We start from the raw sequence: 17,073 nt of genomic DNA on the forward strand, positions 1-17,073 counted from the left end.
GGTTAAAACGGTTGCCATAATAGCACGTTACTGGGAATTATCGCCGCTGTTGCTACAGATGTAAACACAAGGGCAGGCGCTAAAATTGACAATTACGAAATGGATACGGATGCCGTATGACTGGAAAAGCTTTGCCCAGCTACTTTCTCAGGTAGAAGAGACTAGTTACCAACATTTACAGTAGGTGGCGGGTTTTTCGTTGACAAAAGAGATGTTATCGCGATAGCGAGGGGAAAAAAACCCACAACTAAAAGCTCAAGCAGGAAAAAGAAACCTAGAAAAAAAAATTTTAAAATCAGTCTTAAACAAACCCTGACTTGACAGGGACTCGACAGGGAGACGCTGCTGCAATACAGCCGTGGAAGTACCTCAGCACGTTTGCGACAGGGCTGTTTGTCCCTGCGGGGGGCGGGGGAGGGGAGAAGCCGGAGGAGAGGCAGCGGAGCGAGCAGAGCCGACGCGGTGCCCCGGCGGGGGGTGCCGGGGGGCGTGGGTGCCCCAGGCCCCCAGGACTCCGGGGAGGCTTCTCCCCAGCGCCCCTCCGTCCCAAAAAAAAGCAAAACCAACTCGGAAAAAGCTTCGGAGCTTTTGCAAACGGGGCGGGGGGCGGCCCCGGCGGCCTCCCCACCTCCTTCCCTCTGCCGCCCGGCGACCTTCCTCCCCTTGCGGTCCTCCTCCTCCTCCTCCTCCTCCTCCTCCTCCCCCCCCCCCCGCGGCCGCTCACGCTGCGGGGCCGCAGGGAGAGGCCGGCACCCCGGGGAGCGGCGAGGCCGGCAGCACCTGGCGGAGCGGAGCGCAGCAGAGGCCACGTTGTATTTTTGTTAGGAGCCTGGGGCGGCGCCGCCCCGCCCCTCGGCCGGGGGCGGCCGGGCCGCGGAGCCCGCTCGGGGCGTAGCTTCTCCGCTCCTCCCCGGGGCGTCGAGGAGGGTGACTCGGCCGTCCTTCCCCTCCCCGCGGGTCGGTAGGGAGGCGGCGCGGCTCCGGGGACGCGCCCGGCGGGATGCGCGCTTAGCGGCGGCCCCGGCCGAGCGCAGGCCCCGCCGGCTGCACCTGGCGCCGGAGGGAAGCGGCCGCGGAGCGCCGCGCCCTCCGCCCGGGGACCCGCCATGGAGAAGCGAGGGGAGGGCGTGCCGCTCTCCCACCCCCTGGAGCCGGAGCCGGAGCCCGAGCCCGAGCCGCAGCCGGCGCCGCCGGGGGAGAAGCGCTTCAGGCTGTGGTACGTGGGCTCGTCGTGCCTGGACAGGCGGACCACGCTGCCCATGCTGCCCTGGCTGATGGCAGAGATCCGCCGCCGCGGGCAGCGGCAGGAGCCCGGCGGCGCCCTGGGCAGCGGGGTGCCGGCCCGCGAGGTGCTGCTGCTGCTGGGCTCGCCCACGCTGCGCTGCGTGCCCGCCGGACCCGCCAGTCCCGGCCGACCCGCCGGCCCCGGCCGCCCCGCCAGCCCCGCGCCCGCCGTCTTCATCTTCGAGCACAAGGCGCAGCACATCGCCCGCTTCATCCACAACAGCCACGACCTCACCTACTTCGCCTACCTGATCAAGGCGCAGCCCGACAACCCCGACTCCCCCATGGCCTGCCACGTCTTCCGGGCCACCGACCCCAACCAGGCGAGTGGCGGCGGGGACAGAGGGAGGGGGCGCTGCCCGGGACCCCCCCGCTTTGCTTCTCTCCCCCCCCACCCCCCCGCGCCTGACGGGACCCCAGGTGCTGCCCTCCGCAACCGCGGAGGGGGTCGGTGTGCTTGGGCAGGGCAGGGCAGCGCTTGCGAGACCCTAACCTCCCACACACCCACCCACGGAGTGGGGGGAGCCTACCTGGGGCCGGCGGTGCCTGCTGGGCTCTCCCCGGGGCAGCCGTCCCGGGGCTGCACCTGCGCCGAGCTGCTCGGGGTCCGCGGAAAGGGGTGGGGGGGCACACGGTCCCGCGTGGCCGTGGGGTGCTGTGCCACCCCTTGCCCCGAGTGCACGCCGCACCCATCTGCCAGGCCGGGGGTACCAGCCTCTGCGAAACGCGGGTGCGCTGGGAGATGGAGCCCCTTCCTTTCTCCCCGGTCCCTCTTCTGTGGGGCTGCCTCACAGACGTCCGTTGTGTCCCACAACGGCTCGGTGGCAAGCGCACAATTTGCTCTGTGAGCAAAATGCAGAATTTGTGTTAAACCGTCCTTACGGTGGTGTAAGTATTAGAATCAGCTAGCCAGGGTGGTGCTTTCAGGGCTCCGCAGACCCCCGGTGGTGTGGAAACCATCCTTTGCGACCAGCAGGCCCTATTTTGCTGACGGGTCACACTAAGGGCACCTGGCCATGCTCAGGCACACTCAGTAGTGCTACAAATAACCCTAGGTTTGGGTGGAGACATTGTTGACAAAGTGCCAATTGGAAAAAAAGACCTAACAGTAAGACTGTATTTTCCTGACTCTTTAACAGGCTTTGGCTCGCGCATCACATGTGCAGCAGAGTTCTTTCTCCTCCCTGTTTAGAGTATGTGAGAGATGGTGCTTTGATGAGTAGGTTTGATCATCGATTTAGCATGGTGACAGCAAGAAAAAGGCCTTTTGATAAGAATCCTTTGGTTGAGTAAGTTAAGACACCTCTGCCTGAGTTTTCACAGACATATACGGAGGAAAAACACGTGCAATTAGAAATGCTGGATTTTACTGAAACCACTTAGCTGATTTACAAGATCTACTGAACAGTTGCTTGGGTTTCTTTTGGTTTTGTTTTTTTTTTTTTTTAAGTGAAGAGGGTAGGAAGTATTAAGAAAACAACTGAAAAGTTCTCAGTATATTAATTTTGATTTGAGCCAACATACTGCCAGAGATTATAACATTGGAGGGATTTAGATTGCGTACATAGCTGTGGCTTGAACCATCATCAAAGATAGGACAGAGGTATCCCAAAAGGAGGTAACTGCGCTTAACTTGTTGGCAACTGCTGCCACCGTTGTGCTCTGTCAGGAGAAGGGAATTCAGGGTCAGGAGAGACCACGCAGAAGGAGCATGAGATGGAGGGGATCACGTCTGGCAAGGGAGGAGCCAAAACATCCTTTTATGAGTCTGACCATATGGACTGAAGGGAACGAAGGTTCCTGCTGTTGGCAGAAGATGCTGAATCAAAGTTACTTCTGGGATAGATCTGCTCTGGTACCATGAGTTTGTAAGACAGCCTCATGCTGTAAGATAGTGGATCCCTATTACTCCTGTGAACTTGCAAAATACTACGTACATTTACATGTGGAAGGCTGTTTCTGACTAAACTTTTTATCCATATGTTTCCCCTTCTTTCCTTGTGGAGGAAAATGTCCTTATGTGCGTGGAATTAAATCAAATTGATGCTATAGGTAAAGCCTTCCTATTGAAGGAAATTACTAGTATGAATGAGTTCCCTTTTATACACTCCTATCTTCTTCTGACAGTATAGTGTAAATTTTATCTGGCAAGATTTGTTTTAGCCTTGTTATCATTAATAAAGAGTAAATCCCTCGCATGAGGGTTACTCAGCACATGATTTCCAGACAAAGAACTACAATAAGGGTAGTAGATGCGCAGCCAGCAATGTGATTCACAAGTATCTGACTAACAGGCAGGTTTTTTTAAGGTATCAAAAGGAAAAGAAGATGGAATTTTTTTCTCCTCCTGAGTTTTGTTACTAATCATTGAGGCTGGGTTGGCTAAGTCTGTGCAGGTCTCTAGCTGTTGATCTATGCTTAAGCCTAGTCCGGAGCCGATGTAATCAGGCTGCAGGTTGCTAGCTCTGAAAAATCTTCTTTTGAAGCTCTTAATTGTTATAAAATAGATGCTGTTCTTGCACGCTTTCAAGATCTTTAAATACGTGCTTCTGTTTCGTATTGGTTATGAGAGCTTTGTGCTGCATATTAGCTTGGAAAGTACTTTTCACATCTGTTATTTTAAGACGACCTCATTTTCCATCTTAGGCCATAGTCACTTCGAGCCAATATAAGTTGGCACCACTGCTGAGAGAAGTGATCCTGTTCTCTTCAAGCCTCGACCCCTCGTTCCTTCCTCTCGGCTTTGTCCTCGCAGCAGCACAACATGGTGCTCGGCGAACAGGATCAGGGAATTGACTGGCGTTAAACTTGCTTTTCCCCCACCTTTGCTGGATTAGTTCGAAACTGCTTCCCTTGTTTGCTTTACTATGCAACCGTAATACCATTTACATCAAGACAGGTGGGTTGGAGGCACAAGGTAGCGATGAGTGGCCAAGAAGGTGAAGGGTGGGGTAGCCTTTTCAGCGGTTATACTGACTCCAGGCCAGCTGGAGATGACCACAAAGCCATGGTGTTATCCATCTTGGCGGTATTAAGTTCAGCAGCACACTAAGTCGCTCTGGAATGAAGGAAGGGTGCAGGAGATGTCGTGTGGTCTTTGAATTAGAAGACAGCTAGCTGTAATTTTTAATAGTGGAAATTAGTTATGAAAGTGAGAGGGTAATGATTGACTTCCAAGAGATTAGTGCTAGCGCAGTAATTCAAAAAACAATGTAGTTGAGAATGAAAATTTTGGCTTCAAGCCCACTGCTTTGTCCACCAGTGGTATTGCACAGTGTCCAGGATGCACGTGCATTCACTGTAACCATGAAAGGGATGAAAGGGGCTGTTATTCGCAGAAAAAAGCAATACTTTTTGCCAGTCCCTGCAAATTTCTTTAGCAGATGACCAATAAAAAATCAATGCAATGATAACATCAGATGGGAAGGTAACCTCTTTTAATGTTATTTGCCAGGGCTGAAATAAAATGAGAGGGTGAGGCGGTATGAAACATCTTTACTTTTTATTTGAAAGCCTGCAAATTGTAGGCAGAGCTGAAAAGTAGGAGCCAGCGGGTCGGCTCCTGTTCTGGAGTAGTGCTTTGGCACAGTGTCAAACCCAGAGCTCAGCTGTCGGTATGGGGGTGGATGCTAAGATGCTTTTATTAGGGGGGTCTCTTTCTTTTGCCTTTTAATTACAAGGGGAGAGAAAAGTTCTGGAGCCATCTGACTGGTGAGGATGGGAACAGAAGTTTTTGACTTTTTTCCCCTCAGAATTATTACAGTGTTTGCCACGCCTCATAACTTTTCAAAGCGGCAGCCAGCTGAAGTGGATGAGGGTAGTTGGCTGTTTTAGTGCTGGCTAGTAGTTTCTGAATAGCAGCCAGAGATTTGTTAGTTTTGTATTGCTGTCATTTGAGAATTATCTAGGATGCATGGAGTCTGTCTGTAGACATCAGATTACAGCATTGTCTCATTTTATATTTGGCAGATTTTCTTCACAATCCCAGGAACAGATTTTAATTTTTTTTTAAACCAGATGTTAGAGTTTATAAATACAGCAGGCATACTCTTCTCCCAGCCACCAAGAAAAGCCCTTTTGATTAGTGTTTTCAAGCTCAACTTCAACACATTTTTACCACGAAATACTGATTTTATTCTATAAACCAAATTTTAATTATGTGAAACGAATCAATGCTGTTTGACAATTGCCTTGAGTTCCCCGTTCTCTGGGGGAGAGGCTTATGGTCTGATCTTTTTCTGCACTTTTTTTTTTAATTATTATGCTGATCTAGACTGTGCGTTTTCTTCTTGAAACATGAATAAGCCTGTTTTTTGGGATTTTTTTTTTTTTTAACCTGAACTGGCATCCTGAATCTAAGTATACTATAATTGATTCGTATTAGTGAAGATAGTTGTCTCTTCCAGTTAAGCGAGAACTTACTTGATGCGTTTTGTGTTTCTTTAAGAACCCTTATAAGCAACGCTCCAAATACATTGTTATGGGGTTTCAAAACAAATCCAAGCTGGCCGTGAAAGAAAAATGTTCTGGTGCACAGACCTCAGCAAGGTTTAGCTCTTGTGTGTGTAGTCTGTAGCTGCGGCGATCTGCTGTAACCACGCGTTAGGGGGACTAGCCTGTCTCAAGGCGAAGCAGAAATCATGGAGCGTTTTGCTGACAAAGTGAAGCTGTGATAAGAACTGGAGCGGTAGAGGGCCAGAGACAAGAGCCCGAGGCCGCCTGCTCGTAACCCAGATCCAGGCTCTGTCATCGCTGCACGGGCTAAAAGTCAAAAACGTTTGTCTATTCCAAGAGTGTGTTAATTGTCTGTTAGATAATGTATTTCAGTAAAGCAAGGCCATAAGACAGTTTATTCTGAAAAACAAGGCATCAGTACAAAGTCCTTCATTTTAGCTATGCAAAGGAGGCTTTTATGGTGTAATAATATCACATTCTGTAAGGCTTCTTATTGAAGAATGTAAGTTAGAAACGTTTGAAGAAGAAAGTTCATGAACTTTACATTCATATTTCTTTTGTGCTTTGATTTTTATGTGACATAGGAGAATGGGCTGAATCGTAGCAAATTCTTGGCATATTAAGTACATATGTACAGCATTATTGCAGTTCATATTAAAATGTTGCACAGGTTGGGTCATCTGATAAGCTGTGTTTTGAATAGGTATAAGAGACATGATAAAAAAGATGGGCTCTGGGTTTTGAAAGATTCTGCAGGAAATGGGAGAGATGCAGAGTTTGGTTACTAGATCGACCGGAGCACGCTTTGATTGCAGAGGAAAGAGGTAATGCTGTTTTCCATGAGAAAGATAGGTTGTCCCAGTTTTATCAAGAAAACAAGCCTTAGAGACAGCAAAAGAAAATTTTCTCTGTTTGTGTGGGTCAGAATTTCATTCATGGGGTTAGAAACTGAAAAGCGATGACTCAAAACAAAGCGTGGATGCTAAAGGCTTGCAATGAATGCCGAATTCTTTGGTGAGCAGCCTCATTGTCTCCAGCCTACATGGGCTATACAGCCTCAGATAAAAAGTCTTGTGCTCCTTTTTTTTTGTTTGTTTGTTTAAACAGTGACTTAAGATTTGGAAAGTGGAACTGAAAGTTGAGAGCTTAAGGTTTCATTTTTGTTTTCCTTAATGATAGATTGGGGACTTTTTTCTGAAAATGAGAATTTTCTGCCACATCCCAAACAGAAGATTTGTTTAGTCTTTCTCAATGCTGATATGTAGCCCTTTTATACCTGATTAATGTTTAGGAGAGGAAAGAGGGAATGGTTTAAATACTATCATTTCTGCTGTGTTTGTAGAAAGAACTCATTCATTTTTTCTTTTGCAGTTCCTGAAAACCACCCCATTATTTGGGGAGTAGAAGCAATGTTATGGAGGATTGTATTTTCAGAAAGGCAAAATAAAATATAGGATGATAAATATATGAAATGATGTAAGCTCACTGAGAATGGCTGTAGGTAATACAGTGACCAGATAATAAGGCTGTTTTATTTAAAGAAAGGAGCTTGTATGCATCTCTGCACACCAAATCAAGGCTCCTTTCTGATTATCTGTTTCTATGTTTTCCTGTCCTGTTTTTCAAATGTAGAACCAGTTCCTTTTAAAAATAATTAAACAGAAAATTGACTTCCAAAAGGTTTGGCTAGCTTATGTATGTCTTGGCTACAGGGAGAGTCTGATTTTTAGGTATGGTAAAAATGTCAGACCAAAATTCTTGAAGTTAGTGTTTATAAAAGTGAATGCTGAAGAAGATTCAATTTCTAAACAATCATCGCAGAATAGTAGCGTGACTGACTCCCACCCATCTCTACTCTTTGCTAGAGTTTGCTGTAGCATTTGATGTGCACAGCTCACCCTTCCTTGCATCTCTTCCATCCGTCTTCCCCATTGGCCTGGAACTCCCTGAGCATCTTGAGTTTCTCTGAGGTAAAGTGGTGAACACCGTGATGAATTTCGGGGGTCGATCACGGAGATTGCTGTCTAGGCTGTAGGTCATGCAGAATTTTCAGCAGCATTGGCATGGTCCCCTCATGGCACCAGCTGTCCTCTGCCACCTGGTTTTGTTTCCTTTGTGGTTTGAGATACTATTTGAAGTTTAGAGACAAGAAAAAAAGAAGAATTTATTTCCATGTGGCTTTTATCGTTTGTCCCATATGTGAATTGTGGCATCATCTAAATTCACATTCTGCACAGTTCTGAGGCACCTTTAAAGACCACAAGGAGATGGGTAAAAAGACCAGACCTACTGGAAGTCTTGTATAGGTCATTAAATAATGCGGTGTTTGAGGGCAGCTGGAAAGCAAACTTAAGGCAGCAAAGTGAAGTGACTTAATTCATAAACAGGATCTGTGCTTTTCTGTTCTGCATAGACTATACTTTCTTTACTGAAAGAGTGGTCAGGCCTTGGAACAGGCTGCCCAGTGAAGTGGTGGAGTCACCATCCCTGGAAGTATTTGAAAGACGTGTGGATGAGGCCCTTAGGGACATGGTGTAGTGGGCATGGTGTGTTGGGTTGACGGTTGGACACGATGATCTTAGAGGTCTTTTCCAACCTGTATGATTCTATGATTCTATAATATAACATCTGTCACCTTATGTTCTGACACAAATAGGTACATCAAGACCATATGCGCTAACATGGGTTCCAAAATAAATTAGAGCATCACTAATGAAGAATAGTGTATGATCATGTCATGAACAACTAAATCTGCCCTGAAGAGGTCTTCAAAGTGCAAAAAGGCAAGACAGAATGTCAGCGGGGGACTGAAAGCACGAAGTGTGGAAGTGGTTACTCCAGGGATGCATGAAGTATGTGACCTCCCATTTATGTGATCTGTTTTGGGTACCAGAGAACATGCATCAGTTTTGGATATGCATGTTTTCATCCATGAACATTTTGGGTTTTTTTTTTTCTTCCCCTTTCCAGGTGTATTAACTAGGTGACAACTGGTAGATCAGTGAGGTGGGCAAATAAACATACTTGGTGGTCCTGTAGATCTGAGAGTACTCTGGTAATTCAATCTTCCTCTCAGCGTTGGTCAGAGGTAAGCCTGTTTGTGCTGCGGGGGATGTTCTAGTAGTATATTTAGGACTGCAGGGAAAAGAACATAAAAAACCAAACGAGCAAACAAAAACACATGCATTTGCCCCAGAGGGCTCATTGTAGCCCCTGTTAGAATCTTAACGTTTATATTTTTATAAAAGTTAATTATATATCTTGAAAAATCCAGTTAGTCTTCATTCTGAACACAGTGGTGCCTTATCAGCAGAAAACCTACCATCGCCTGAAGCTGTGCTCCCTCGCCTCTGCCTCTCCGCAGCAGCCATACCGCTTGAAATGAACAGCGTTACGTCCCGCTGTTTGAAGCGAAGCCTGCTTAAAGCCATCCCTCCCGTAAGTGAAATCGCCTGCTTAGTCCTCCCCCTTCTTGCTGCAGGGAATTAGGACTTCCAATGAGAAGTTAATTACTCGGTCCTCTTCTGGAGAGGATGGTGCCGCTGGGATTTCCGCTGCTCCCTGAGCAGACCCTGTCTGAGCAAAAAAGGAAAACCGTGGCAGCAGCCGTGGTATCACCCTCCCGAGGTGAAATGTTGTGTGTGGACTTCAGCTGCAGTGCTTAAACATGGCTTTTCTGTCCTTCTACGTGGTTTTAGTTACTTAAGTCAACTGAACAAAAACCTGAGATGTACTTCAAAGGCTGTCCTACCATGAAGACTGTTCAGACAGGGTAGATGGCATACAGCAAGTACACGTATAACATGTCTTAAGTTTTATTTTTCTGTTCAGAGCATCTGAAAGATGTCACGAGCTAATAAGCAGTTACCTAGATGCATTGCAATTCTCTTCAGTTTGGATCCTTTGTAAGAGAGGCAAAATACTTCAGTCGAACCACCCCAAAAAGAAAAATGTTTTGGTTTTTTTTTTAAATGGTCTCTCAACGCCATTTAGAAATTCAGCTTAGTGCTTTGGAGGAATTGTATCTACTAAACCACATTTCCTGACTTCATAAGTTTCTTGTAATAGTGAGTTGTCTTCGTCTCTGCTCAAGTCTGATTGCTTTCTCACAGAATCCATAATTTCCTTTTTTATCATTTCATCTCTTCAGTATTAGATAGGCTTTTAAAAATGATCTCTTCTGGAAATTTGGAAGGGCAATATGGTAAGGTTTTTCTTGTTCTGCATCTCTGGAACCACTGAAGATAAGTAGGATTCTACAGTATTGGGCAGGTGGCACTTTTCTGAAGGATTAAATTAATTTAAAATGCAAACATGAGAGAGATCCTTGTTCAAAGCCTGTAGAAGCTGTTAGATACGATAAAACCAGTACCGTAGAAGTGTGGCTTTTTCCTAACTCCACCATCCCTGGCACTGTGGTTTTTCCCCCCTCCCATTACAGCTGGCTTTATTTAAAGTGTATTTCAGTCGTGCAGTTCATTTTTGCACGTTGATAAACCTTAACAAGCAGCTTGCTCTGTTAAAATGAGTGGGGTTATGTTTTATTTCATTACTCCTCTTGGCAAGAACGTGTAGATCTGTTTAGAGGTCCTTGATGCATCGGAAAACATGTTGTGGGAAGTCGGGATATTATTCTCTGGGGGGCATAGCAATGACTGCCTTCCAGACTATTCACAATTTTGTTTTTCCTAGCAAGATTAATAAATACTTATTTTTTAGGATGCTGATGTTAAATATATTTCATGTACTCGGTGACACCGACATGGGTTTCCTGTTATGCTCATTAAAAAAAAGAGAGGAAAAAAAAGAGCAATGTCCCAGGAACTTTGGGAGTAGTCAGTGGTCTGTGGGTTCTCGAGTATTTCTGAACTAGAGTAAATATTCAGTAATAGAGCAATGAAAGACTAGGGCATGCAATGCTAACTCATCGAAATGTATTTTTATATGCCTTCTCTTAGTTTGTTTCTTGCTTTGGCTTGGTTATTCTTAACAACTTGATCTCAAGTTACAGTAGGATTTCTAAATAAAAATAGAAGTAGGGTGGTACGTATTTAATAGAGCCAGAGAGGAACCAGTTGCTTTCTTTAGGACCGCTCAGCTGGAAGTGTAGAACCAAAGCAGCCCATAAACTCCAGCTAAACCCTGCGTTGAAAGCTTATGTATGACCTTCAGGCTGATGTCCACGGTGGACTGCAGTACACACGCAAAGCCCTGTGATTTCTGCCTGCCCCAGCTCTGGCACAGCGTGCAAAATTATGGCTTCGGTAGTCTAAGGTGAAAACATTCATTCCTGCTAGTGTGCAAATTAGAAAGAGAAGGGATTGTGTATACGACCTGCTGCCTTACTTGGCAATGGAAATAAATACCAGGCTGCCCTCAGAGTCATGGTACTTTTGTGGCAATCTAAGCAGTTTAGATACAAATTCCCAAACAAGCTGTTGTAACTATACTTTAAAAAAAAAATCAGAAAAACATAATTTAAGATGCTGAAGTGTGTTGCTCTAATGTGCAGATCCTATGGGATCTGATAGGAGAGTTTTCTACGGAAAATACTGCTCTTCCTGTAACATTTGGTTTAGGCTTGTGTACAAGACTTTGTTTTTTATGGAGAAAGATTTTAAACAAATATCCCTTTTGTAGAAAATACTTCTGGCCTGACTTTGTGGTCATACTCAGTGAGAATCCCTTAATTTTCTGTGCAGCAGGACTGCAAGCTTGAGCAGTACAAAACAGTTTGTAAAGAGGATCCACTTTTTTTGTAAACCAACTACATTATAAATAGAGGCAAGATGTTGGCTACTCTTCAGCAGCACTTTTTTGGGCGAACCTTGCCAAAAGAGAAGATCAAGTGGGCCTTTCAGTAAGAGCAGCACAGCATACTTTTATCTGAATTATTCATGAAGAAACACATTCAGATTATCCACAGCATATATGTGTGCATGTATTCAGATTTAGGATTTTTGAGGAAATTTGCTGACCTAAACATGGGAGCAGAGTGGGAGCGAGGCAACGTGGTTAAAGCCAGCTCCGGAGGAGTGGGTTTACATCCTGGCACTGCGCCTCGGATTCCCTGTCTGCTTAGCGCTAGGGAGAACTAAAAATATATCTGCAGTTTAGTGGGGTGGCGTGAAGTTTACAAAAAGAATACGTTTCCTCCATAGTGACCTTCTGTCTGCAATGTAAAAACAGTTATAAGAGCACATCAGTCGATCTATATGAATGCTGTTTGGTTCTTTTTTTTCCTCCTTTGCTCAATATGCAGGTTGTCCTTAAAATACACAGCATCACAGTTGGGAGTGTGAGAAATGTGGAGACCAGCCCAGAATACTAGATTAATGAACTTGACGTTTCTTTATGTAACCAAATATTTTGTTTCTGTGGGTTCACCTGCTGTTCTACACTTCATCTGTTTTACTTAATATCATACGCTTGATAATTGTTGTTGTTGTATGGGAATTTGAAAGGGAAATTGTTGGTTTTAGTGAAAATTAAAGGTTAAAACTTCAGCAATCCTTTTTAACGATACCATTAATAGTAAGGTGAACAGAAGCTTAGCCGTAGTGCCATTTTATTTCTTATCTGAGTCTAAATTTTTCAGATTTGACAACCTATTTGATACGCCTCTGCTCTGAGTTCTCACATGACCACCATAAAAAGGTCAGATTTTGAGAAGACTGTTAGTACTTGATTTCTGCAGCACAACAGAGTGGATGCTTCAGCAGCGTTCTGTTACTGCTGGAAATGTCAGCCTCAGGCAAGCCAGGGATGTATGTGTATAGGTTGCCATTTATTACCTATCAGGTAATACGTCACGTTATAAACTGGAATATCATTAGCATAATAGGAAAGCCTAACTTGAAGTTTCATTCTGATACTTTTCTTCAACATGACAGTGCTGATTCTTTGTTTGCCAACCCAGCCCCTATAATAGTGGATGTTTTTTAGCTATTTAGTCCTGCTGTTATGCTTTGCAGTTGTACTGTTAGATTTTATACACATAGTATACCACCCCCTGAAAAACTCCCGCAGAGTTCCACTGGATTTCACGCTAATTTTGCAGATTTTAAAATTCTTGCTGCGGCTTTGTGGGAAGCTCAAAATACTCTGCGGAGTCCCACGGATTGTTGCCATTCTTGTAGAAGCACGGCACCCAGCTCGTGCATGCCTACACAGCCATGCCCATAATAGTTAGCACCTAATAAGATAAAAACACACTGATAAAATGCTCAACTCTGCTATATATTTTAGCCTTTTACGTAATGATTTGAAGCATGCTCACATCTGTATCATGCTTTTGAGTGGGATTACTGATTTCAAGTAACACCAGGTAGGGTGTAATGTTTAAACTTGGGATCACCTGAGTTTCTTTACAGGAGGTTCAAGCTTTATTTCTGTGTGCTGTTCTTCTTTCCGTCAGTTATAGTTAAGTCTGTTACCTATGTAACATATAGGAAATACTTCCTTTCAACCCTGTACTGGGCCAGTTCGTTAGGAATAAAGAGTAGGCTTCATGGTGTCCTGTTACAGAGGTCAATTAATTCCCTTGAGCGTACTGCTGCCACGTGGGCTCCCCAGCCATGTTAGAGAGAGCAGCGTACATAAATTGTAATGGATCACTGCCTCTGGAAGGGCTGCTGTTACGTACTCACACGAGCCCTGCGTGAAACTGTGCAGGGTCTGCTTCATGCTTTCATCCCGGGCTTAATTGCTTTGGGTTGGTTTCAGGGGACTGTTCAGTCAACAACTGAAGACTCTGTCTGGAGAGCCCTGCTCTTAAACAGGAACCAAGTCACACAAATCGTTCTGCTCAAATTGCACGGTGTTTTCCTATAGGATCACCAACTGCTAGACGGTCGTACTGCTTTATTGGTCTGTAGCACGTTTTGGGTTTTATACTGCTTTAAGTATCATCCTACCGTCAAATATAGCAGTCTCTTGCTATTACTATGTCATAAAAATAATAGTTTTGAAGTTTTGTATTTCTACTAGTACTGTTCTTATTAAAATGTCAAAATATCTTTCAGCTCAATTGAATAAGTAGGTGGATAAGGATGTGACAGGTTTCTAATTCAGATTCAGTCCGTGGTGCTACTGTCATTTGGAGCCCTGCAGAGACCTGAGAAAACATAACAATTTTTGTTGGCAAGTAGATGTGCTGGCCTTGTTTGTTGTACACACCGGGAGCGTTCATCCAGGGGAAGGCATTTCTTAAAGGGATGCTTTCTCTAGTTGATGCCTGCAAGTGACCACAGTGAAGTCAGGGTTAGGAACCACGACATGAAGATAATGGGGAATCTGGTACAGAAATCGGAGCTGCCCACAAAACAGTAAAGAACCCGGATCACTGTGAGATCCCTTACTGCGTGTCAACAGATGCATTAGTTTTCAAATTTGCAGGCTTTCCCAGTCTTTTTACCATATGTGTATATACAAGGCTGCTGCCTATTATTTTCTCATGTCATGTCTCTTGATCTTCAATTTTTCTCAGCTGCTTCAAATTTTCCCAATCCAGGATTATAATCCATTTTTTGCAGGAGTTGTCTGTAATGCATGCAGTTCTATTAACTGTGAAAAGTGATGATTCTGACCAGAGGAAAAAAAAGATAATAATCCCTTTCCCCCCACTGCTTCCCACAAGCCTGCTGGCCCCAAATGGAAACTTTAAAGAAAAAAAGCCATTCATTCTTTTGATTGCATGTTGCCAGGAGCTGAGCTTTTCAGATATAGCTATCAGGATTATAAAAAAAATTAACTTTATTCCTTTTCATATTGCTAGTTCCAAGTTTCACATTTTAGAAATATCACCAAGACTAGCTCCTATCTCTTTTTTTTTTTTTTTTTAGCCATTAACCTATTTTTTTTAATGTATGTTTTGGTAACAGTTGTTTATTGAATAAAATCTTGAACAGAAAATTTTATGTAAAAATAAACATGCCTGAGGATCATTTCCATTTTAATAGAGCTATTCTAGTGTTTTTACTTGCTCAAAGTTCCTTTGCATTTAAAATGTGTTTTCACCTTCACGCCCTTTTTTAAAACACATGACCTGGCACATGTTTATTTTCAAGTCAAGACTGCATATGGCTGATGAGAAGTGAAAGTTAGCTTCCTTGGCGGTCGTATCATGTTTCAGAAAGTAAGTATGAGTAATAAAAAAAAAAAACCCAAACAAACCAAAAAAACCCAGCCCTGCTACGGAGGGAAAGGATGCTGTGCTGTGTGGTAAAACGCTGTAATATTAGCAAAGTAACTCCTGGAGCGTGAGATGAACAGCTGAGTCATTTATAGCCAGCACTGAGACAAATTGCTGCTGAAGGATGCTCGTTATTGCATGACTGCTGCTACAGCTGGTAGATTGCCTGGTTAAGAGCAAAGTAAACCTGAGCCCGGTAAGGACTGCTGTGAAAAAGTACACTCCAGATAAGCGTACTTTAATCTCTGGAACATTTAATTGGTTCAGCAGCATTTTCTAGTGCCTGAAGTTTTCAAATGTGCAAACATATTCATGACTTTGACATAATCACCGATTTCTAGTTTATTCTTCTGCATGAATCCACTAGAAATAGTAGCAGACGACACTTTCTTTTTTACTGTTAATACAGTTATAGTTCATATATCAAATTATAAAGTTAATATCTGTCCTTGAAAGTGTCCTGAATATTACTTCTCTGCATCTTAATGTAGTTCAAGGCTGCTGTTGTAGGTCACTATGCTGGTCTTGTATGTATCTAATGAGGTTTGAATGTATTTAATACGAGCCTCAGAATATGCTCTCCCTGCAACTATGTAAAGTTAATCCTTTCAAAAATTTTTATTCAGTTTGTGGTCTTTGAAGATTATCTCTGTTGGAAGATTGTTTTGACAGGTTAGTTGTTGATGATGATTTTTTTTAAAGCATGTTTAACTCCTTACAATAGGCATTCTGCTAACTATCAATCAAATATTTTCATATATAAGATACTGTTTGAAATTTGATCTGAAGACGAAGAGGGCTTCTACTTTCCTTAATAATGCCTTTGCCTCCCAGCTCCCAAATGCTTCTTTCTGAGCAAGCAGACTCAAAACTCAAGAATAACTTGCAAGCCCCTGCACTGCGGCAAGGGTGAGAAGGTAGAGTTTTTAACAAGCCCTCGGTTCTTCCACTGGTTTTGAAGAAGCTGGCAAGTTCACGGGGACTTGAAACCATGTATCACAAAATTTCAGACTGCCGTTTCCGATACGGCAGCATAGGTTAAAGTTAGGGGGAAAAGAGGGAGCAGTTCCCCTTCGCCATGAGGGAATGGTAACACTTCCATGGGTCTGCTGGAGGAACGATTAGTGGCAGCTTGGAGGAAAGGGACGCTTGTAGTGTCCTGCGTGATAATCAGGCTCCTGCGTAATTAACGAGTGACTCTGACAAATACATTCCTTCCACTTCTTGAATCACATTATTTCTAACACCAAGCGTGGTTAGTTGCCAGTTTGCTTATAGATGTGGCATTACAACTTTACAGGCTAAGTAACTATCTAAATACCTTCTTGGGTGTCATACCCCCCATTAGCCATGTAACCTCTTGTCTCTTTTCCTTCTGGTGCTATTTTTCCTCTTGGCTCTATTTTTTTTATCCATCTTGGATGGTAGCTGATCAGAGGGGTTTAACGTCATGGTTATTCATTTGTTTTTCTGCTTTACTGAAACCTGCATGGTTTAAATGTAGTAACATGAAGGAAAGAAAAACCCAAAACACACTAGTAATTTATTCAGGTAAATTACTTCTAGGCCCTCACAGGTTCAAGTACCACAGAGAGCCAGACCCTTGTCCATGTCTTTTGACCTGGGGGCTCAGAGTGCTACAGTAGGTCTTCATCACCCGTTTCATCCAGTTGCTTCTTTCTATCAACCTGGATGATCTCAGTCTGTAGCAGCGGCATATATGACAGTATACATCAATGCATACCTCTTGCGCCAGCCCACAGAGTATAAACTAACAGATGACACCAGCTAAGGAAATAGAAGATACTAACTACATCAAAATATCACGTATTTTAAAGAGTGCTGTTGCTGAAAATGTGTTTGAATAGCTCAAGCATAGAAATTCCATTCATAAAAGTATTATTTCTCTGTGCCACTGTGGGTTTTTTGGTAGGTTGGAAATAAATTTATCTAATTAGACTAGATAGAATCTTTTAGAGATGAGTAAATTTAAAAGAAAGTGCTATTGTGTGGGGGTTTTTGACTTTATGCGCAGAATGCTTATTAGGGTAATAAAGATCAGATACTTTCAGGAATAGATTGAGTCACTAGCATTGTCTAATAGTCCAGATTAACAAAAATGCCTCTTTCGAGTCTTTGGG

The 17,073-nt window shown here is 44.0% G+C and overlaps 1 protein-coding gene across 1 annotated transcript in view; it reads left to right on the forward strand.

The window, feature by feature from the left end:
* Positions 1-1,021: 1,021 nt before the first annotated feature.
* The window catches only part of TBC1D4 (TBC1 domain family member 4), a 107,802-nt gene continuing 91,750 nt past the window's right edge, over positions 1,022-17,073 (forward strand). The window contains exon 1 of the mRNA XM_075138939.1: positions 1,022-1,607. Within this exon, the coding sequence (XP_074995040.1) occupies positions 1,107-1,607 (501 nt within the window). The 5' untranslated portion in view covers positions 1,022-1,106. The remainder of the gene's footprint in view (positions 1,608-17,073) is intronic.

This window comes from Calonectris borealis, chromosome 1, assembly GCF_964195595.1.
Source record: "Calonectris borealis chromosome 1, bCalBor7.hap1.2, whole genome shotgun sequence".
Lineage (NCBI taxonomy): Eukaryota > Metazoa > Chordata > Aves > Procellariiformes > Procellariidae > Calonectris > Calonectris borealis.